Source organism: Oncorhynchus kisutch, linkage group LG18, assembly GCF_002021735.2.
Source record: "Oncorhynchus kisutch isolate 150728-3 linkage group LG18, Okis_V2, whole genome shotgun sequence".
Lineage (NCBI taxonomy): Eukaryota > Metazoa > Chordata > Actinopteri > Salmoniformes > Salmonidae > Oncorhynchus > Oncorhynchus kisutch.
Window position 1 is genome coordinate 44,892,832 of NC_034191.2, and position 24,674 is coordinate 44,917,505.

At 41.6% G+C, this 24,674-nt stretch overlaps 1 protein-coding gene across 2 annotated transcripts in view; it reads right to left on the bottom strand.

Moving 5' to 3' along the window:
• Positions 1–164: 164 nt before the first annotated feature.
• Positions 165–24,674, bottom strand: part of LOC109908860 (out at first protein homolog) — a 35,709-nt gene continuing 11,199 nt past the window's right edge. For both annotated transcript variants that reach the window (XM_031796150.1, XM_020507606.2), the window contains 3 exons: positions 5,372–5,506; positions 4,728–4,908; positions 165–2,733 (listed from right to left, as the gene is read on the bottom strand). In XM_031796150.1, the coding sequence (XP_031652010.1) occupies positions 2,456–2,733; positions 4,728–4,908; positions 5,372–5,506 (594 nt within the window). In that variant the 3' untranslated portion in view covers positions 165–2,455. The remainder of the gene's footprint in view (positions 2,734–4,727; positions 4,909–5,371; positions 5,507–24,674) is intronic.

Consider the following 24,674-nt stretch of genomic DNA (forward strand, 5'->3'; position numbering starts at 1 on the left):
GAGAATCTGCTCAGATTTTTGCTGAATAACCCCCCTCCCCTCCTCAAAGTGCAGTGTCAAAGACTTGTCTTTATGGAAGGCCAAATATTCCGTTGAATAGTAAATTGCACTATTTTTCTGTGGTGTTGTTGGCGAAGAGCGTACACCACTCTTTCATAAAAAAATATGTTTGAGATTTTATTCTAGTTTTACATAGCAAAAATCCATTTAAGCGTTAAGGCACATAGGTTACCATAGAATGGCCAGTTTGAAGGTAAAAAAAAAATATACATTTGGTTTGTCAGTTGGGAAGAGGTCATATACAAACAAAGTGAACAAAGACATGGAATTAGCATGTGACAGAATAAATCAGGAGAATTAAACATAATTAGGTGCCAGTTACTAGTGAATATGACTAAACACACATTAGTCTACTCAAGATGTAAAATGACGTGAGTTATAGCAATCAGATAGCAGACAAGTGATCTTATGTGGAACAAAATGTGACTTTTTCCTACAGAATGCTGATAATTGTAGTCCTACCTGAACAAAGTGTTCCGTGTGGAATGGAATCACAAAGTGAAAATCAAGGCCCGCATGTACATTTATCATAAATTGTGATGTTAATGAAATGACAATGGTGGTAGAAGAGTTCCACTGACTATGGTTAGACAGGGTTTTTTCCCTCAATCCATGTGTCGGAGTTTGAAAGGAAAAAAGGAGCTATGCATTGCATTAAAAGGGGGTGGAAGTATTGCATGATAAATGAAACTGGACAGGCAGTTGAGTAAGCATTAGATCCAACACAGCCTGGCTCTGGCCAGAAATCAAATCCGAGAGGTTGCAACTTTAGCCCTTTCTTGGAGAATATTTCCTTTGTGAATCTTTACTTTGGTTTAGCTACAAACTTGGAAAGAATAATGAAATAAGCAAATAAACCTTGGAAACAGTTTGTCATAATGAAACCTATGTAAAAAGACAAATCATGGCCATCAGTGATTGAGATGTAACTGATGTTCAAGTGAGTGGCATTCTCTCTCAACCCCAGACGATTTACAAATACTCAGGTGATCTTCCATTGTGAATTGGGACTCATGAAAATGTGGTCCCAAGAAAATCACATTGACAGAAGAAAAACAACATTGAAGCTACTGTAATAGAATAGATAGAAATAACTTGCTCTTCAACAACTTACATTAAATTAGCATCAATTTCTGTACTGTTATCTAAATACAACGCCAACAAATTTTCACAATATACACTGAGGGTACAAAACATTCAGAACATCTGCTCTTTCCATGGCATTGACCAGGTGAAAGCTATGATCCCTTATTGCCATCACCTGTTAAATCCACTTCAAATCAGTGTAGATGCAGGGGAGAAGAAAGGTTAACAAAGGATTAAGCCTAGAGATATGGATTGTGTTTGTGCCATTCAGAGGATGAATGGGAAAGAACTACCACGCTGCTGTGTTTTTCCACACTCAACCGTTTCCGGTGTTTCAAGAATGGTCCACCACCTAAAGGATTGTGGGAAGCATTGGGGTCAACATTGGCTAGCATCGCTGTGGACTGCTTTCGAAACCTTGTCAAGTTAATACCCTGATGAATTGAGGCTGTTCTGAGGGCAAAGGGGGGTGCAACTCAACATTAGAAAAGGTGTTCCTACTGTTTTGTACACTGTGTATATCATGTCTTGCTACAATTCTGTCTAATTGCAAACAGATGCAGAATTGGAGGAAATTAAGCTTGTAATTGACAAATCAAAGACAAAATGTGATGAAGGTAAAACTTTAAAAGAGAAGCCATTTTAGACATAAGAATCTTGTATAATTTCACCTTGCAACCAAATAAATAATGCCAGCATCAGAGACACATTATCGAGTGCAACCCGAGTTGCCATCGACCAGTAAGAGCTGGCTAAAGCTGTGTTATTGACGTCATAAGTCATTGTCTAACTGACCGTTCCGATCCCACGGTTTCCTGTGACAATATAATGGGAACGTTGTTCCTTCAACAGTCATCCCACGGGGCAAGAAATGTAGAAAAGAAGCTGCACTGTCCAGCCGTATGCATAAACGTGTCCTTATTAGAGAAGGTTCTTGTAGTCTTATTAGCTGCGCCATATTGAGATGTTTTCCCAACATTGGCACAAACGTGCAAGAGTAATTTAAGGTCACAGTAGGTACCTGGACACTTCGGAGGCATCATATCCAAACTATAGGAAATGTCCCCTATAGACGTGTCAAAAGGAGTTATTGAGAGAAAATGGCTCCTGTCGCAAAAAAAAGGTTTTGGTCTCAATTTCAACCTTCTCCATGTAAGGCAACAAACTACTATCATCTCACGACAGGATGCAGCCCAGTGGTTTTGGGATGAACTGAACTCCCAACGTGATATCCAAATTAAATAAGGGAGTAAAAGAAAAACATTGGTTTGTTTGGGGGAAAGAGTCTGACCACACGGCTAGTGTGCTGCTAAGTCTCCTCATCCCAGAGACAGAGCTGTTTGTGGGGGACATAGTAGGTGAAGTGGTAGCCTTTGCTGCAGCTTTTGATGCCACACTTGTAGGGGCTGCCTTTGCCTGTGGTGTCGCGGTTGCGGCAGTACTTGAGCAGGCAGGGGTACCACTCCAGGCGCAGGCTGAAGCTGCAGGAGCAGGGCTGCCACACGTCTCTCGTAGAGCGGCACGACAGCAGGACCGGGACCACGTCCACCGACTGGGGCAGGATCTCAAACACGGAGCCCTCCACTCCTACAGGTGCAGAAAGCAACATATTTGTGAGTCAATGCTCTAATAAAAAGGTGCCTGGTCCCAGTTCTGTTTGTGCGGTCTTGACAATTCCCTCTGTGACAATGACCATAGGATTTAGCAAGACGGCACAAACCAATATGGGACCAGGCTAGTAATAAGAAACTTTGTCATGCAAGAGTGCTGTTCTCACCATGCACTGTACACTATGACCATCAAGCAACATCGTTTACAGTACTGCAGTGTACATTATCTATGCCTAGACACTGTGGACTTAATATAAAGGAGTAAGTTAGTCCTAAATATTTCTAAAACTAAAAGCATTGCATTTGGGACAAATCATTCACTAAACCTCAACTAAAACTTGAATAATAACATGGAAATTGAGCAAGTTGGCTCAAAGTGGAGGAGAAATGGACTTCCATCACTGCTTGTATTTATAAGAGGTTGAATGCACCGAGCTGTGGGTTTGAACTACTGGTGCACAGCTCGGACACCCATGCATACCCCACAAGACATGCCACGAGGTCTCTTCACAGTCAGTAGGGGCCTGAGGGCACACAGTCTGAATATATTGTAATGTTTTCAAAATTGTATAAACTGCTTTAATTTTGGAAGAGTAGCTGCTGCCTTGGCAACAGCTAATGGGGATCCATAATAAATACAAATAAACTAAAGACACATGGCTATTTTCAGTCAGCAAAACAACTATCACGAAACGTAATTGTTTAAAGTTATGCCAAGAATACACTCATATAGAAAAAGAGCTTTAGGAGCCAAACATTTCAGGGAGAGTGTAATCTTTGTTTAAATTGTCAAAGACTAATAGTGTTATTGAAATAGAACTGTGCTAGTTTTGTATGGTAGTGTACATATAGAGCTAAAATGTATTGGATTAATTTACATTCGAGCGAGAATGTGATTAAGGTCTAGACCAAGGATGGGCAACACCATTCCCAGAGGCCATAGTGTGGTGGCTTTCATTCCAGCTAGTCATACTTCTCAGAAAGAGGGTGGGGGCTGACCTCTCCAAATGAAAAAGAGAAGCTGGGAGGACAAAAATGAAAAGGTGAAATGTATCTTTTATTTCACGTCCACACAATGGTGGACAAATGTGTATCATGTCTTGAGAAAGGCCACTAGGACAAAACATTGACTGTGAAAGATTGTGTTGTGGAAGAAAGTACACAATTGTCATACTTGAGTAAAAGTAAAGATTCACTTGAGTCATTTTCTAAGGTAAGTCACCCAGTAAAATACTAGAGTAAAAGCCTAAAAGTATTTGGTTTTAAATATACTTAAAACCTCTTGGAACTCTAGGGGCAGTATTTTCATTTTTCATTTTTCATTTTAAACAGGATATTTTGTCATGACAAGATGCTAGAATATGCATATAATTGACAGCTTTGGATAGAAAACACAAATGTTTCCAAAACTGTAAAAATATTGTCTGTGAGTATAACAGAACTGATGTTGCAGGCAAAAGCCTGAGAAAAATCCAATCCGGAAGTGCCCCAGGTTTTGAGATCGTTTCAAATTGCTTATATTAAGCATACCAGCCGGCACCATTTTATTTTTACGGATAGCCAGGGGCACACTCCAACACTCAGACATCATTTACAAAAAAAGCATTTGTGTTTAGTGAGTCCGCCAGATCAGTAGGGATTACCAGGGATGTTCTCTTGATAAGTACATGAATTGGACAATTTTCCTGTCCTGCTAAGCATTCAAAATGTAACGAGTAATTTTGGGTCTTACGGAAAATGTATGGAGTAAAAAGTACATTGTCTTCAGGAATGAAGTACAAGTTGTCAAATATAAATTGTAAAGTACAGATATCCCAAAAAACTACTTAAGTAGTACCTTAAAGTATTTTTACTTAAGTACTTTAGACCACTGCAGATAAAAATGAAAGGTTCTCTCTCATTTTCCATTTGTATTAATTCCCTTTGGGACGACATTATCTGTGACACTGTGCCCACATTCATTCTATTGACCTCTCTCCAGCCAATGTTGGACGTCCCTCTCCCGGGTGTAGATGGCCTCCCGGGCCTCGCTGCACATGTTGTAGATGTGGCTGCTGAGCTGCCACGCCCGGCTCAGGTTCAGCGCAACGTTCATGGTCAGCTGGTCCAGGCCCCGCCTCTCCTCGGCCATGCGGATGGCGTGAGGGTTTTTCTGATGGACAGCAGGATAAAGTCAGTCATGTCGCCAAGATCACTTTATCAAAATGGGATAATGCTCATTCACTTCCCCCACTCCGAGCAAGGACACTCACTGGCCTTATTTGTTACTTGTTATTCCCTGTATATTTCCTTTGGAGTTATCACTGATTAGACACAGCAGGAATAGGTGAAAGCAACATAGTGGAACTACAAAGGAAGCTCTTGCTAGCAAGTATCATGTGTTAGATCAGTGATTACCCGAAGGAGAGGAAGAAAGAAAGGATAAATGTAACATTCAAACAAGGCCATTCAGTAAGCGAATTTCCCTGTACTACTAGTGCATATGTAACGGAGGAGGTTTGGAACCACTCGTGTGAATACTTCTGTTAGCTCCCGCAGCTAATGCCTTGGCTTTAACTCGGTGACGAACAGTCTTGAAGCACCAGAGTTGGAACCCCGGTTGGTGACACACATACCTGTCTGAGTCGGGCCATGGACTCGCTGGGGATGAACTCGTTGTGGTTGAGGCGCGAGATGAAGCACAGGGCCTGGTACTGGCTCTGGCCCCTCTCCAGCTCCCCAAGGATGAGCGCCCGGAAGATCTTCACATCCTGAAGCGGAGAGAGGGAAGGAGACAAATTGTGAGGCAGCATGACTGGACTGACTGACATAGGATCTGGGTTGTGTTCATTATGCACCAAAATGGAAAATAATGTTGAAACCGAGGGACTTCCTAGACTTGTCCAATAAGAAAAATGTAAATTTTCAATTAAAAGAAAAGTTTTGCTAGGGTGTGCCATACTGTTTTGGACCAGTATACTAGGCTTGAAACAAGTTTGGAATGCACATTAAGCAACTGAATCCTTCATTCTGCATCTACATTATAATGAGAGATTTGGAGAAAAGAATTCTACCATTTACAGTCTCCTTTCACTAGAACTGCTTATTTGCACAGTCAAATCGGTGCAAAGAGTTCAACTAAATCAACACCCATAACTTCAAAAGAGGAATCATTTAGTTACACTTTTCATGTTGACAAAACAGAAAGATGTTGGAAGGTTTTAGCATGACTTTCTTGCTGTTGGCAACTGAACAAGAAATCTGGCTGGGCCCCAAGGCCATAAAGAGCAGCTCTAGCCGAGGACAGCAAAGCCACAGACCTGTCTCCCCCATTCATCAGCTCTCCCTTCCCTGACATCCTCTTGGCTCTTTCTCCCTCTCCCACACACACACACACACCTCCTCAGCTTTTCACACACATCCCAAGCAGACAGCCCGCAGAGGAGAACCAACTTTTACTCCCGGGGGAATAAGGAGGAACTCTTGGACAACTCAGATAAACAAGCTAGATCTACAGCCACCTCCAACCCCCGTTTTGTTTGCCACCTCCAACCCCCGTTTTGTTTGCCACCTCTCAAGCGCTTTCGTCTCACTCTCCTGTTTGGGAGACTGTACTTTAGAGCAACACATCCATTTGGTCTCCAGAGATACTCGTAATTCATTCACCGCCTTGTATGGGAAATCTGGTAGAACATGTTGCATGTAACGCCAGGACCGTGGGTTTGAGTCCCGCTGGAGCCACCCATTCGAAAGTGTATGTACACACGACTGCTAGTTAATTTGCATAAAAGGCTCTGCTATATGGCATTTATTATTGTCGCGCTCTGACCTTTATTTCCTTTGTTTTGTCTTTATTTAGTATGGTCAGGGTGTGAGTTTGGGGTGGGGGGGGGGGGGGGGGGGGAGTCTGTTTCTCCATTTCTGTGTTTGGCCTGATATGGTTCTCAATCAGAGGCAGCTGTTTATCGTTGTCCCTGATTGAGAACCATATTTAGGTAGCCTGGGTTTCACCGTTGGTTTGTGGGTGTTTGTTTCCGTGTGTGTGTTTGTCGCCACACGGTACGGTTTGGTTATTTCACGTATTTGTTTCTTGTTTTTGTATTTCATTGTGATCAGTGCTTTTTTTATTAAAATCGTCATGAACACTTACCACGCCGCAACTTGGTCCGATCCTTACTCCTCTTCAGACGAAGAGGAGGACATTGCCGTTACAATTATCTAGCTCAACCTGAGACAAACAAGCAGCTGATAATGACTCAATAACTGGAGGAATGTCCAAGACAGTGACGTTGTCATTGCTTTAATTGATCTGTGTGTTGGAATAGCAAAGCACATAATTGAAGTATAATCAGAGCCAGACATGAAGGAATCATGGCATAAGGGAATGAGAATTTAAGAAAACACAGAAGGGGAGGTAGCTATATATTTTATATAAGTAGTGGCAGTATAGGACCTCCCAGTCAGTAGACAAATGGTGCAGCGGCACTGGGTGGGAAGATGAGAGCTGTTGTGTGTGTGTGTGGCATTCCTGTCAGATAGGGGGTTGGGTTGGGGGGAGGGACTGCTCCAGGCACACTCGGGGTAATTTCAGGAAAGCTCTAACAGCTCTGCTCCTTTCCTCTAAAACCACCTCTGACCTCAGCCACCGTCAAAGGGGAGGAGCCCGGGCAGACAGCAGCAGATGGGGTAGTACAACAGGAGGACATGGTGATGCAGCCGAAGCTTCATGTTGTCATGCCAGGTGTTAAGACTGAGTGACATCTATATATTACATTTAACATCCTGCTCTAAACTATGTTGGAGACCTGAATTTCTAAAAGGCAAAAAACTGAGAAGTGTTATATATATATATATAAATAAATAAAATCTGTTTTAAAATAAGAGCTAAAAAAACATATGGGATTTTTGGGATACTTTCACTAACCCAGTAAATGGGTATAATTTATTCAAATAAAAAAGATGACACCCTCGGTTCTATAAATACAGCCGCACGAGAAGGATCATGCTTTTTTGTTTATCTGGAGTAGTCCTAACTTCTGGCTGCAACAGAAGCTCTGTGCCAAGTTACTAGATTGGCACCCTCCCAGTCCTAAGTAACCTCAGGAGGCTGAAGAAATTCGGCTTGTCACCAAAAGCACTCAAACTTCTACAGATGCACAATCGAGAGCATCCTGTCGGGCTGTATCACCGCCTGGTACGGCAACTGCTCCGCCCACAACCGTAAGGCTCTCCAGAGGGTAGTGAGGTCTGCACAACGCATCACCGGGGGCAAACTATCTGCCCTCCAGGACACCTACACCACCCGATGTCACAGGAAGGCCATAAAGATCATCAAGGACAACAACCACCCGAGCCACTGCCTGTTCACCCCGCTATCATCCAGAAGGTGAGGTCAGTACAGGTGCATCAAAGCTGGGACCGAGAGACTGAAAAACAGCTTCTATCTCAAGGCCATCAGACTGTTAAACAGCCACCACTAACATTGAGTGGCTGCTGCCAACACACTGACTCAACTCCAGACACTTTAATAAATGGGAATTGATGGGAAATGTAAAATATCACTAGCCACTTTAAACAATGCTACCTAATATAATGTTTACATACCCTACATTATTCATCTCATATGTATATACTGTACTCTATATCATCTACTGCATCTTTATGTAATACATGTATCACTAGCCACTAACTATGCCACTTTGTTTACATACTCATCTCATATGTATATACTGCACTCAATACCATCTACTGTATCTTGCCTATGCCGCTCTGTACCATCACTCATTCATATATCTTTACGTACATATTCTTTATCCCCTTACACTTGTGTCTATAAGGTAGTAGTTCTGGAATTGTTAGCTAGATTACTTGTTGGTTATTACTGCATTGTCGGAACTAGAAGCACATGCATTTCGCTACACTCGCATTAACATCTGCTAACCATGTGTATGTGACAAATAAAATTTGATTTGATATTAACTACAACCTAAAACCTCTTCCCTTCATGTTAAAAGGATGGTTCCATGTTAAAAGGAACCACCAACTTTCATATGTTCTGAGCAAGGAACTTGAGTTTTTTTTATTTTTTACATGGCACATATTGCACTTTTACTTCTCCAACACTTTGTTTTTGCACTATTTAAACCAATTTGAACACGTTTCATTATTTATTTGAGGCTAAATAGTTTGTTATTTTTGTATTATATTAAGTTAAAATAAGTGTTTCAGTATTGTTGTAATTGTCATTATTACAAAAAAAAAATTGGCCGTTTTATTCGGTATCGGCTTATTTTGGTCCTCCAATAATCGGTATCGGCGTTGAAAAATCATAAATCGGTTGACCTCTAATTGAAATATATAATTTATGCCTCATGAAATTACATGCTCCAAGCGCAAAATTCACAACAACTGTTTGATACAGTTATGATAAAAAAACCTATCTGCTTAAAGCAGAATATGGCCACATAATTATATCTAGTTTTTCACCCAACATTCAGAAAAATCGGACAAAATGTGTGTTGCATTGATATCCAAAGTGTTAAGAGGCATGGCTCTCATTTGACATTCATAAAAATCGCCCAAATCATTTACTAGGAGTCCTAGCCCATTTGTTATCTAGCGTTTTAAAAATGTCCTTGCGCTGATAAATAGACTACAAGCACGCCAAAGAGGGAGGTTTGTATCCAAACTGACTATCTGCATCAGGGCGAAATGCCAAAAGCTAGTGTACCCACACAACTCCACTTGCAGGCTCAACGTATCATCTACAACATAGGAGAGGGTTAGGGCCCATTTCATAGTTGGTTACTTTTCGTGGGAAGCTTATTTAAAGAGGTACACAAAAGCCTTTTCTCGCACTCAAAAAAGGTCCTATTTACAGTGATCATTCTCTGTAGCTACGCTGTAGCCATGCTACCCCGACACCTTGAGAGAGAATATGCTGTTCATGGCTGTGAAAGAGAGTCGTAAAACTTCTGTAGACCCGTAACATTGAACGAACCCATTGAAAATCAGACTGGTCACTATGACTGCTAGCGGGGTTAATGGCAGCCAGTGAACTTTTCGACGCCAGTAAAGTTGCGCCAAATGCCATCCCCAGAGTTCCTGTCGCTTCCTGTTTTCCAAGCCACTCTAAGACCCTGTCTGTTTGATAAGGCTGCTGTTTGGAGAGGCCCAGCAGTCACAGATTGACATTTGGGATCAGTGGTTTACACAGTGAGTGGTAGAGGATGAAATAAGTCTTTAAATAAATCTGTGAGAAAGCCAAATGGTGGGCTTTTTCTTATCTTCTACTCAAAATGCCAAAATGCAGGTATACTGGTGAGCACATTTTAAAATATATATAATTCCACCAAAATATGGAAAAATGGCAAATGTAGTAAACACACAAAAAAAAGTTTACTACGTCGAGCACACGTAGGGCAGTCGTTTTGAGAGAGAACTCAGCCGAGACATCCAAATGCACTGCAAACAAACTTCTCGAAAAGCAACACAAGCCAGCTCAGCTGCACACGGCTCATTTTTGTGGAGGGAATAAATACATATGTTTTAAAAATCATTAAGTTCCCCTTTAAGCATAATAAGGGAGTACCACTTGTTTTTGTGATGGTAAAGATATTGTAAAGATATTTGCATTGGTGTCTCAGAGACCTGGGTGAAAAGGCACAGGTGTACAAGGAGGATTAAGACGGAAGAAAGACAAACACAAACAAAGAGGAGGAAGAAAAGGAGCTTGGCTGAGAAATGCTGGAGTTGAGGCTAATTACGGAACACTAAGAGAAGGAATGTGAAGTCAGATTTTGGGGGATCGGTTACACCTGGCTGTTTTGTCAAGAGAATTAGCAAATGCTGGCTGGAGTGAAGGGACAATGAAAACACAGGGGGTACCGCTGCTGGGAGGCGTCCTAGTGGGTATTTAAACAGACAATTAAAAAAAAGGTACGCTTTACTTCAAATGGCTATGTAGGTGAGAATGAGAACACGCCTAAAGGCATTGACAAAACACACACTAAAAATGTAAAGATGGTATGTAGATTCATAATCTAACCATGCATGGCCATCAGATAATTCAAATGAATTAGCAATTGACAACAGTATTTTTCAAAAAATTTAAGTATTTGGAAAGGCCAGTTTCTCCAAACTAGCAGAAAAACATGCCGGTTTATTGACATGCAATTCGGATCAACATCAGTAGCTTGATAAGTGATGACCTTCAGCTATAGCTTCAGTCCCATACAGCTCCAACCCAAACTTTGTCTCGCGGACATCAAAGATCAGAATCAAAAGATCGGACTCTTCAGAATCCAAATTGCTCAGGCGTTGAGTAAATACTTATCCGATCATTTCCATGGGGTCATAGAAATGTATATTTTTCTAGTGTCCTTCCGCTTTTACGTCTAATTTGAACCATATTTTTTAGTTACTTTCATTTCCTGTTGTTTGGTGGAAGTTAATGAACAATAGCGAGTGATTAGTTCTTCTTATCCCTTGAAAGGAAGACATTTTGTAGGAATGGCCATTTTCCCATTAACTATTACTTAATAAGTTCAGGCCCCTTTGACATTTAATTTACACAGAAAATTGGCCATATCTGATAGATTTTACAAGGTGCCTTGTTTTTGTTGAGCTGCAGTCCAAAATATCCACAAAAGGAGTACAGATGGGTCAAACCAAGCAGAAACCACATCCATCTGTTTTCTTTAATAAAATTGTCTTAATTTAGTTTAGTGTTGTGCATAATTTGATTGTAAAATGTTCAAAAGGTACTCGGTGTTACTGTGTCTGCCCTGTTCCTCTCCTGCCTGGCTCCGATTGTGGGAACGACAAGAGACCTTAATATTAGCAGTGTTTAAAGGCCAAAAATCTGCCTGGCGACTCGGAGCAGTATAAAGACATCGGCTAGTGGACGAGAGGCCAGGAGACAGTCCTCAGTGAGAGCAGCCCAGAGGAGAGGACAATGAGTATGGGGAAAAAGGCCCTTCAAACTAACCTGGTGCTAGCTCTGTTTGTTCTGTGTAGCCAACAGCCACAGGAGTGAGTTGGCTACAGCACAAACAGATACGGGAACAGGCTATCGCCAAAACAGCAAAATTGGCCTAGAGTGAACAAAAAAATGCTGCCTAAATGATGATTTCACACCAAAACAACAAGGCTACCATTCTTAAGCCGCTTGTCTTAAGAGAAAGACAAACTAGACACCATTCTTCTCCACACCTCCGTCTTTAGTGTTCATGCTGATGGTCTGCTAAACTCCAAAGATATTCTGAGGAAATGCACTGCAGTTCCTATGTATTGCTCACTTCCATGTATTGCGCAACTTTTGCTATCTGTGGAGCAGATCTCCCACACAGGGATCAATACATGGTGGGAGATAGAGTTCACAGTAGTGGGACCTTACACAACTGCAGCGGGTGCATTCACTGGATGGCCCCCATGGTCTTAGAATTCTAACCAGTATGGTATCCATTCCCTAAAACCACCTTTTCCAAGAAATGTTGTGACACTGCTTGCCCATAAATAAAATAAGTCTGACAAGTTTGTGCAAGTGACAAATCGGGGTGGCCTCGGGTAGGATCCCGAAGGCGAGGCAGTAAATGAGTCAACTTCAGCTGCATTGCAAAACCGGACCCCACTTCATATTTACAAGGAAATGCTGAGAGAAATTTCCCCAGAATTCCACATGAGCAACCGGAGATAAATGTAAAAGCCACCCAGATGTTAATAATAAAAAGTTGGAAACAATGGCGCGATGGTATAATTGGGCCACAACGGACTCCAAGTGCTCGTTCAAGTTTCCAACTACTTGCCCAAGGTTACTGGGAAATATGCAATGTCTGAAAGGATAAAGAGGAATAGGCAGTTGCCAAACAGGTCAGAGATAGAGCCCAATGGGAGTTGGCTCATAAAGGCCAACCGCTGTGCTCGCTGCTCTTTACAAACATGTGGGTGTGTGGGAGAAACAAATCAATTCATTCCACGAGTTGCTTACCGTTTGGGCGTATTCATAACTTCCCTTTATTTGAAGAGAAAAATTCTAGATATAAGACAGCCTGAGGGCTGAGCGAGTTGTGAAATACAATACATTTATAACACGGATAAAAGGAAGATTTAAGAGAGGGCTAAATGTGCTCGTTCACACAACCGTGGCATTGTTGGTAGTGAGGCCCAGTAAATTTAGAGTGATTGTGTGTCAGGTAGATTCCCAACATCTGTTGCTCATCTCAGCCAGTGTGTGTGTGTGACAAATAAGCTGCAATTATAGTTTTGGTCACACGTAGGGGTGGTATCAGGGCAGAGCGAGAGAATGTGTAAAACCTACACATCCAATGTCTGAGAAAGTGCTGGATATTAAGTCAATATTTACCGGCAAAAAAAGCACTCCACAGTGTATGTATTTAAGTGTGTTTATATGACGTTTCAACCCTTGGTTTAAGAACAGAACATGTCGGAATGATGCCAGACACACTGAAAGAGCACTGCTAGAGCTGCTAGAGCTGCCCTGTTAAACTGTAAGTGCTGTTATTGTGAAGTGTAAATGCCTAAGAGCAACAACGGTTTAGCAGTGACGCGGTAGGCTACACAAGCTCACAGAACGGGACCGCCGAGTTCTGAAGCGCGTAAAAATAGTTGGTCCTTGGTTGCAACACTCACTACAGAGTTCCAAACTGCCTCTGGAAGCAACGTCAGCACAAGAACTGTTCGTTGGGAGCGCCATGAAATGGTTTTCCATGGGGAGCAGCCGCACACAAGCCTAAGATCACCATGCGCAATGACAAGCGTCTGCTGGTGTGGATTAAAGCTCGCCACCATTGGACTCTGGAGTGATGAATCACGCTTCACCATCTGGCAGTCCGACGGAAAAATCTGGTTTTGGCGGACACCAGGAGAAAACTACTATAGTTCCAACTATTAAGTTTGGTGGAGGAATAATGGTCTGGGGATGTTTTTCATGGTTCGGGCTAGGTCCCTTAGAGTGAAGGGAAATATTAATGCTTCAGAATACAATGACATTCTAGACAATTCTGAGCTTCCAACTTTGGGGAAAGCCCTTTCCTGTTTCAGCATGACATGCACAAAGCAAAGTCCATACAGAAATGGTTTGTCGAGATCGGTGTGGGAGAACATGACTGGCCTGCACAGAGCCCTGACCTCAATCCCCTCGAACACCATTGGGATGAATTGGAACGTCGACTGCGAGCCAGGCCTGATCGCCCAACATCAGTGCTGGACCTCGCTAACGCTCATGGCTGAATGGAAGAAGATCTCCGCTGCAATGTGCCAACATCTAGTGGAAAGCCTTCCCACAAGAGTGGAGGCTGTTATACCAACAAAGGGGAGGACCAACTCCATATTAAATGGCCATGATTTTGGAATGAGATGTTCGACAAGCAGGTGTCCACATACTTTTGGTTATATAGTGTACATGGTACCGTAATTCCTACATATAGTCTATGAGACAGACCCCCTAATGTGGGTCTGTCGGACTCACTTGGTACGATGTCGCAGTGATTTGTTGAAGGTCTACAGTATGTACCTAGAGTTGGAAAATGTGTGATGGCAGTGCAGCATTGGTAGTTTTCTGTGTGTTACTCTTTCGACCCTCTATTCCATACATTTTTCCCCTCATGACAATCAATGTCAGTATACAATAAGTTATTGCTCACTTATATCCTTTAGGAAGTATTCACACCCCTTGACTTATCCACATTTTCTTGCGTTCCAGGCTGAATTTGAAATGGATTACATTTAGATTTTTGGTTAAAGTAGAATTATGTTTGTTTTTTTATGAATTAAAAATGAAAAGCTGAAATTATTCAACCCTTTTGTTATGTCAAGCCTAAATAAGTCCAGGAGTAAAAATGTGCTTAACAAGTCGCCTAATAAGTTGCAGACTGACTGTGTGCAATAATAGTATTTAACATGATTTTTGAATGACTACCTAATCCCTGTACCCCAGACATAAAAGTATCTGTAAGGTGCCTCAGTCAAGCAGTGAATTTCAAACAGATACAACCACAAAGAACAGAGGTTTTCCAATGCCTCACAAAGATGGGCACCTATTGGTAGATGTGTAAAAATATCAGACATTGGAATATCCCTTTGAGCATGGGGAAGTTATTAATTACACTTTGGATGGTGTATCAACCATACAAAGTGTAATTAAAAACTTCACCATGCTCAAAGGGATATTCAATGTCTGCTATTTTTATCCTGTCACTACGAAACTAAAGGCATCCTTCCTAACTCCATTACCAGAGAGGAAGGAAACCGCTCAGGGATTTCACCATGAGGCCAATGGTGACTTTAAAAAACAGTGAGTTTAATGGCTGTGATAGGAGAAAACTGAGGACGGATAAACATTGTAGTTACTCCACAATAATAACCTAATTGACAGAGCGAAAAGGAAGCCTGTACATAAAAAAATATTCCAAAACATGCATCCTGTTAGCAACAAGGCACTAAAATACTACTGCAGAAAATGTGGCAAAGCAATTACCTTTTTGTCCTGAATGCAAAATGTTATGTTTGGGCCAAATTCAATTCACCTTTCAGCAGGACATTAAGCTAAAACAAAGGCCAAATCTACACTGGAGATGCTTGCCAAGAAGACAGTGAATGTTCCTGACTGTCCGAGTCAAAGTTTTGACTTAAATCTACTTGAAAATCTATGGCAAGACCTAAAAACGGTTGTCTAGCAATGATCAACCACCAATTTGACAGAACTTGAAGAATTTTCAGAATAGTAAATATGACCAATATGACCACCTTAGGGCCAGACAATACCAATATTGCGATACTTACTAGTATCATGGCAAGTAAACAAAACACGAAGCGGATTTAACGTAAAACAGCCCTAATGTTGGACATGTTGTACATTTCAGGTGTGGAAAGCTCTTATAGACTTACCCGGAAAGACTCACAGCTGTAATCGCTGCCAAAGGTACTTCTAAAAAGTATTGACTCAGCGGTGTGAATACTTATATAAGTGAGAAATGTATGCATTTCCTGTTCAATAAATAAATAAAATAAAAACCATGTTTTCACCTTGTCATTGTGGGGTATTGTGTGTAGATGGGTGAGGGAACACATTTATCCAATCCATTTTGAATTCAGGCAGTAACACAACATTGACTTATTTTATGGGTAATAATACTTTCTGAAGGCATTGGGAAGCAGATTCACAGCTATCCATCAAACGTTTTTGTACTGTTCAGGGTCAACAGAACTTTGACCTCTAGAGTACATATCAAAATGACCTGTATATATGGCTTTAAAAAAGGAAAAACTCGCACCAGCTACAACTTATCGTTTACAAATCACCCATATTGTGCCATTGACATTAGAATATTGGAAGCTTAGCCATTGTACCGTCGGTGATAGAAGCACCAAATTGCACGCACACAGCTATAGCAGGGTTTTAAAAAGATGTATAGATACAGGGCCATCACAGAATTTACGCATTAACCCCACAGAAGTTTTTTTCTCTCCAATATGACCACCTTAGGGCCAGACGATACCAATATTTCGATACTTATTAGTATCGTGGCAAGTAAACAAAACACGAAGCGGATTTAACGGAAAACAGCCCTAATGTTGGACAAACATTATGTTGTCATCCAGAGTCCCATTATTTATTTCCCAAGCTATAGCACACAATCTTTTACATACAGCAGGTTTTTAAAGGACTAAAAGAGTTCACGCGAAGCAGACTTCATTTTTTCCATGCAAAACATTGTGATATCGTTCCAGCCCTACAAACAACTCAATGGGTTCTTATTGGACAATTTCACATGACCATACCTGTATGAAATGTAATTGTAGTATGCCCAGAAATATTTCATAGTGATGTAGAAAACAAACCAAATGAGCCAAGATAAATATTTTAAATTATTAGGGCTGTCAAACATAATTAAAATCGAGTTAACGGCATTAGTTAAATCGGGATTACTCACAACTTGGCCCTAAATAAAATATTTTTTTCCATTTCAAAAGCAGTGCATTGAGTTTGATTGTATCTAAGCAATGTATGACTATCTATCTATCTATCTATACTCCTCTGTAAACTGGTCATCTCTCTATACCCGTTGCAAGACCCACTGGTTGATGCTTATTTATAAAACCCTCTTAGGCCTCACTCACGCCATCTGAGATATCTACTGCAGTCCTCAAGCTCCACATAACACCCATTCTGCCAGTCACATTCTGTTAAAGGTCCCCAAAGCGCACACACCCTGGGTCACTCCTCTTTTCAGTTCGCCGCAGCTAGTGACTGGAACGAGCTGCAACAAACACTCAAACTGGACAGTTTTATCTCAATCTCTTCATTCAGACTCAATCATGGACACTCTTACTGACACTTGTGGTTGCTTTGCATAATGTATTGCTGTCCCTACCTTCTTGCCCTTTGTCATGTTGTCTGTGCCCAATAATGTTTGTACCATGTTTTATGCTGCTACCATAGTGTTGCTACCACACTGTTATGTTGTGTTGCTATCTTAGGTCTCTCTTTATGTAGTGTTGTGATGTGTGTTTTGTCCTATATTTATTTTGCATTTTTAATCCCAGGCCCCTGTCCCCACAGGTAGGCAGTCATTGTAAATAAGAATTTGTTCTTAACCGACTTGCCCAGTTAAATAAATAATATTTTAAAAATGGTAAGGTACAGAAAAACAAAAATCGAGCTACAGAATGTGTTAAATAGCATTTTCACCATAAACAAAAGTCACTAACATACAGCTAGCCATTAATGCTCCCAATGTTTAAGCAGGCCTTTAAGTATGGTTAAGTACTCCCTCATCAATTTTCTTGAAGTGTAACACTTGTGCACAGCACACACACAACCTTTAAAGTACTGTTAAAACTTCAGGCATTCTAAATTAGTGTGAATATAGGGGCAAAAAATAATTGCCTCTATGGATACAAAACAATGAGCTTTTAAACTTGTCCAACAATATTATGAAACACTGTCCGTATCTGAAGACCCATTAGTGAGTCCTAAATAGTAGGCTATTAAGTTTAATAGTATGTGACATTTAGAATGTCAAGTGCATTATACAGTGCCTTGCGAAAGTATTCGGCCCCCTTGAACTTTGACCTTTTGCCACATTTCAGGCCTCAAACATAAAGATATAAAACTGTATTTTTTTTTTAAGAATCAACAACAAGTGGGACACAATCATGAAGTGGAACGACATTTATTGGATATTTCAAACTTTTTTAACAAATCAAAAACTGAAAAATTGGGTGTGCAAAATTATTCAGCCCCTTTACTTTCAGTGCAGCAAACTCTCTCCAGAAGTTCAGTGAGGATCTCTGAATGATCCAATGTTGACCTAAATGACTAATGATGATAAATACAATCCACCTGTGTGTAATCAAGTCTCCGTATAAATGCACCTGCACTGTGATAGTCTCAGAGGTCCGTTAAAAGCGCAGAGAGCATCATGAAGAACAAGGAACACACCAGGCAGGTCCGAGATACTGTTGTGAAGAAGTTTAAAGCCGGATTTGGATACAAAAAGATTTCCCAAGCTTTAAACATCCCATGGAGCACTGTGCAAGCGATAATATTGAAATAGAAGGAGTATCAGACCACTGCAAATCTACCAAGACCTGGCCGTCCCTCTAAACTTTCAGTTCATACAAGGAGAAGACTGATCAGAGATGCAGCCAAGAGGCCCATGATCACTCTGGATGAACTGCAGAGATCTACAGCTGAGGTGGGAGACTCTGTCCATAGGACAACAATCAGTCGTATATTGCACAAATCTGGCCTTTATGGAAGAGTGGCAAGAAGAAAGCCATTTCTTAAAGATATCCATAAAAAGTGTTGTTTAAAGTTTGCCACAAGCCACCTGGGAGACACACCAAACATGTGGAAGAAGGTGCTCTGGTCAGATGAAACCAAAATGGAACTTTTTGGCAACAATGCAAAACGTTATGTTTGGCGTAAAAGCAACACAGCTCACCACCATGAATACACCATCCCCACTGTCAAACATGGTGGTGGCAGCATCATGGTTTGGGCCTGCTTTTCTTCAGCAGGGACAGGGAAGATGGTTAAAATTGATGGGAAGATGGAGCCAAATACAGGACCATTCTGGAAGAAAACCTGATGGAGTCTGCAAAAGACCTGAGACTGGGATGGAGATTTGTCTTCCAACAAGACAATGATCCAAAACATAAAGCAAAATCTACAATGGAATGGTTCAAAAATAAACATATCCAGGTGTTAGAATGGCCAAGTCAAAGTCCAGACCTGAAACCAATCGAGAATCTGTGGAAAGAACTGAAAACTGCTGTTCACAAATGCTCTCCATCCAACCTCACTGAGCTCGAGCTGTTTTGCAAGGAGGAATGGGAAAAAATTTCAGTCTCTCGATGTGCAAAACTGATAGAGACATACCCAATGCGACTTACAGCTGTAATCGCAGGAAAAGGTGGCGCTACAAAGTATTAACTTAAGGGGGCTGAATAATTTTGCATGCCCAATTGTTCAGTTTTTGATTTGTTAAAAAAAAGTTTGAAATATCCAATAAATGTCGTTCCACTTCATGATTGTGTCCCACTTGTTGATTCTTCACAAAAAAATACAGTATTATATCTTTATGTTTGAAGCCTGAAATGTGGCAAAAGGTCGCAAAGTTCAAGGGGGCCGAATACTTTCGCAAGGCACTGTAAATGCCAGGGTGTCACTCATTTTGGCTTTGACAACAGTTGATCAATTAGATATGTGCTCCCGAAACCAACAAATAGCGGAAAACAATGCAATCACGACTCATTATCAGTATGCAAACATAGAACGTTTACGAGAACGCAACATTTCAAAAATGTAGTATGGTTTAAATGCCAGGATGTTATACTCATTTCGGCTCTTGATTTAGTAGAATTAGACGCACACTTTTCCAAAATGCATTGGAAGAGGTGGCCTGTGAGTGATTGGCTATTTGAAGAGAACTAAGGCCTAATAACAAAATGTAGGCTAAGTAGTTTTTGCTCTCCTTAAAATGATTGAGTATTGCGTTGTAGGCTACATCTTTGAAAATAAGTACACTGCTGAAAAAAATAAAGGAAACACTTAAACACAATGTAACTCCAAGTCAATCACACTTCTGTGAAATCAAACTGTCCACTTAGGAAGCAACACTGATTGACAATAAATTTCACATGCTGTTGTGCAAATGGAATAGACAACAGGTTGAAATTATAGGCAATTAGCAAGACACCCCCAATAAAGGAATGGTTCTGCAGGTGGTGACTACACTAGGAACCACTTCTCAGTTCCTATGCTTCCTGGCTGATGTTTTGGTCACTTTTGAATGCTGGCGGTGCTTTCACTCTAGTGGTAGCATGAGACGGAGTCTACAACCCACACAAGTGGCTCAGGTAGTGCAGCTCATCCAGGATGGCACATCAATGCGACCTGTGGCAAGAAGGTTTGCTGTGTCTGTCAGTGTAGTTTCCAGAGCATGGACGCGCTACCAGGAGACAGGCCAGTACATCAGGAGACGTGGAGGAGGCCGTAGGAGGGCAACAACCCAGCAGCAGGACCGCTACCTCCGCCTTTGTGCAAGGAGGAGCACTGCCAGAGCCCTGCAAAACGACCTCCAGCAGGCCACAAATCTGTATGTTTCTGCTCAAATGGTCAGAAACAGACTCCATGAGGGTGGTATGAGGGCCCTACGTCCACAGGTGGGGGTTGTGTTTGCAGCCCAACACCGTGCAGGACGTTTGGCATTTGCCAGAGAACACCAAGATTGGCAAATTCGCCACTGGCGCCTTGTGCTCTTCACAGATGAAAGCAGGTTCACACTGAGCACGTGATAGACGTGACAGTCTGGAGACGCCGTGGAGAACGTTCTGCTGCCTGCAACATCCTCCAGCATGACCAGTTTGGCGGTGGGTCAGTCATAGTGTGGGGTGGCATTTCTTTGGGGGGCCGCACAGAGGTAGCCTGACTGCCATTGGGTACCGAGATGAGATCCTCAGACCCCTTGTGAGACCATATGCTGGTGCGGTTGGCCCTGGGTTCCTCCTAATTAAAAAAAATATATATATATTTTATCTTTATTTAACTAGGCAAGTCAGTTAAGAACTAATTCTTATTTTCAATGACGGCCTAGGAACAGTGGGTTAACTGCCTGTTCAGGGGCAGAACAGATTTGTACCTTGTCAGCTCGGGGGTTTGAACTTGCAACCTTCCGGTTACTAGTCAAACGCTCTACCACTAGGCTACCCTGCCGCCCCAGGCCACATGCAAGACAATGCTAGACCTCATGTGGCTGGAGTGTGTCAGCAGTTCCTGCAAGAGGAAGGCATTGATGCTATGGACTGGCCCGTCCGTTCCCCAGACCTGAATCCAATTGGGCACATCTGGGACATCATGTCTCGCTCCATCCACCAACACCTCGTTGCACCAGACTGTCCAGAAGTTGGCGGATGCTTTAGTCCAGGTCTGGGAGGAGATCCCTCAGGAGACCATCCGCCACCTCATCAGGAGCATGCCCAGGCGTTGCAGGGAGGTCATACAGGCACGTGGAGGCCACACACACTACAGAGCCTCATTTTGACTTGTTTTAAGGACATTACATCGAAGTTGGATCAGCCTGTAGTGAGGTTTTCCACTTTAATTTTGCATTTGACTCCAAATCCAGACCTCCATGGGTTGATAAATTTGATTTCCATTGATAAGTGTGACTTTGTTGTCAGCACATTCAACTATGTAAAGAAAAAAGTATTTAATACAAATATTTCATTCAGATCTAGGATGTGTTATTTTAGTGTTCCCTTTATTTTTTTGAGCAGTGTATATACATTTTTATTTTTACCCAAAGTGGATTTCTGTTCTCACAAAAATGTTTCTTGTTCTCCTGATTTTCATCAGAGCATTTAAAAACTCAATGTCTGCGTTATTGATGTCATGTTAAAATCAGGTCTTTTGATTTGAACATGTGGTTTCATTTATGGATCAAGCCTTGGCAATCATTCTGATCTCATTCCCAATGATCAGTGCTTTAGTTTCTTATGTTGATGTCCAGCGGTTCTGAATTTCAAATCAAATTGAAATTTGTCACATACACGTGTTTAACAAATGTTATTGCAGGGGTAGCGAAATGCTTGTGTTTCTAGCTACAACAGTGCAGTAATATCTAACAATACACAATCTAAAGTAAATGGGAAAAAATCAAAAGAAAATCAGCCAAGACCTCAGAAAGAAAATGGTAGACCTCCAGAAGTCTGGTTCTTCCTTGGGAGCAATTTCCAAACGCCTGAAGGTACCACGCTCATCTGTACAACCAATAGTACGCAAGCATAAACGCCATGGGACCACGCAGCCGTCATACCGCTCAGGAAGGAGATGCGTTCTGTCTCCTAGAGATGAACGTACTTTGGTGCGAAAAGTGCAAATAATTCCCAGAATATCAGCAAAGGACCCTGTGAAGATGTTGGAGGAGACAGGTACAAAAGCATCTATATCCACAGTAAAACGAGTCAAAACGAGTCAAAACCGCCATAAAATAACCAAGACTACGGTTTGCAACTGCACATAGGGACAATGATTGTACTTTTTGGAGAAATGTCCTCCGGTCTGATGAAACAAAAATAGAACTGTTTAGCCATAATGACCACCGTTATGTTTGGAGGGAAAAGGGGGATGCTTGCAAGCCGAAGAACACCATCCCAACCATGAAGCACGGGGGTGGCAGCATCATGTTGTGGGGGTGCTTTGCTGCAGGATGGACTGGTGCACTTCACAAAATAGATGGCATCATGAGGGTGGAAAATGATGTGGGTATATTGAAGCAACATCAAGACATCAGTCAGGAAGTTAAAGCTTGTGGGTCTTCCAAATGGACAATGATCCCAAGCAAACTTCCAAAGTTGTGGCAAAATGGCTTAAGGGCAACAAAGTCAAGGTATTGGAGTGGCCATCACAAAGCCATGACCTCAATCCTATAGAAGAGTTTTGTGGGCAGAACTGAAAAAGCATGTACGAGCAAGGAGGCCTAGGAACCTGACTCAGTTACACCAGCTCTGTCAAGAGGAATGGGCCGAAATTCACCCATCTTATTGTGGGAAGCTTGTGGAAGGCTACCCGAAACGTTTGACCCAAGTTAAACAATTTAAAGGCAATGCTACCAAATACTAATTGAGTGTATGTAAACTTCTGACCCACTGGGAATGTGATGAAAGAAATAAAAAGCTTAAATAAATCACTCTATTATTCTGACATTTCACATTCTTAAAATAAGGTGCAATGCTACCAAATACTAATTGAGTGTATGTAAACTTCTGACCCACTGGGAATGTGATGAAAGAAATAAAAAGCTTAAATAAATCACTCTATTATTCTGACATTTCACATTCTTAAAATAAGGTGCTGATCCTAACGGACCTTAGACAGGGTATTTTACGAGGATGAAATGTCAGGAATTGTGAAAAACTTAGTTTAAATGTATTTGGCTAAGGTGCACAGTATATAAACTTCTGACTTCAACTATATATAGGGCAGCGGCCTCTAATGTGCTAGTGATGGCTATTTAACAGTCTGATGGCCTTGAGATAGAAGCTGTTTTTCAGTCTCCCAGTCCCAGCTTTGATGCACCTGTACTGACCTCACCATCTGGATGACGGCAGGGTCAGCAGGCAGTGGCTTGGGTGGTTGTTGTCTCTAATCTTTTTGGCCTTCCTGTGACATCAGGTGCTGTAGGTGTCCTGGAGGGCAGGTAGCTTGCACCCGGTGATGCGTTGGGTAGACCGCACCACCCTCTGGAGAGCCCTGCGGTGCGGGTGGTGCAGTTGCTGTACCAGGCAGTGATACAGCCCGACAGGATGCTCTCAATTAGAGGTTGACCGATTAAATCGGAATGGCCGATTTAATTAGAGCCGATTTCAAGTTTTCATAAAATCGGTAATTACCATTTTTGGACACCGATCATAGCCGATTACATTGCACTCCACGAGGAGACTGCCTGTTGTGCGAGTGCAGCAAGGAGCCAAGGTAAGGTGCTAGCTAGCATTAAACTTATCTTATAAAAAACAATCAATCTTAACATAATCACTAGTTAACTACACATGGCTGATATTACTAGTTTGTCCTGCGTTGCATATAATCGCTGCGGTGCCTGTTAATTTCTCATTGAATCACAGCCTACTTCAAACGGGTGATTTAACAAGCGCATATTTTCTTGGCCCAAGCAAGTATCTTATTATTATTAGTGTCCTTTAGTAGTGGTTTCTTTGCAGCAATTTGACCATGAAGGCCTGATTCACGTAGTCTCCTCTGAACAGTTGGTGAGATGTGTCCATTACCGGTCTAATGCTCATTGCTCGTATTTTCTTGGCCCAAGCAAGTATCTTCTTATTATTGGTGTCCTTTAGTAGTGGTTTCTTTGTAGCAATTCGACCATGAAGGCCTGATTCACGTAGTCTCCTCTGAACAATTGATGGTGAGATGTGTCCATTACTTGAATTGGAGGTGCAGTTAACTCTGATGAAATTATCCTCTGCAGCAGAAGTAACTCTGGGTCTTCCCTTACAGTGGCGGTCCTCAGAGCCAGTTTCATCATAGTTTTTGCCACTCCACTTGAAGAAACCTTCAAATGCTAATGTTCCGAAATTGACTGACCTTCATGTCTTAAAGTAATGATGGGACTGTCATTTCTCTTTGCTTATTTGAGCTGTTCTTGAAATAATATGGACTTGGTCTTTTACCAAATAGGGCTATCTTCTGTATACCACCCCTACCTTGTCACAACACAACCAATTGGCACAAATGCATTAAGGAGGAAAGAAATATTCCACAAATGAAATGCATTCCATGAAGCTGGTTGAGAAAAATGCTACGTTGGTTACTACACGATTCCATATGTGTTATTTCATAGTTCATTATTCTACAATGTAGAAAACTGTAAAAAATAAAAACCCTGTAATGATTAG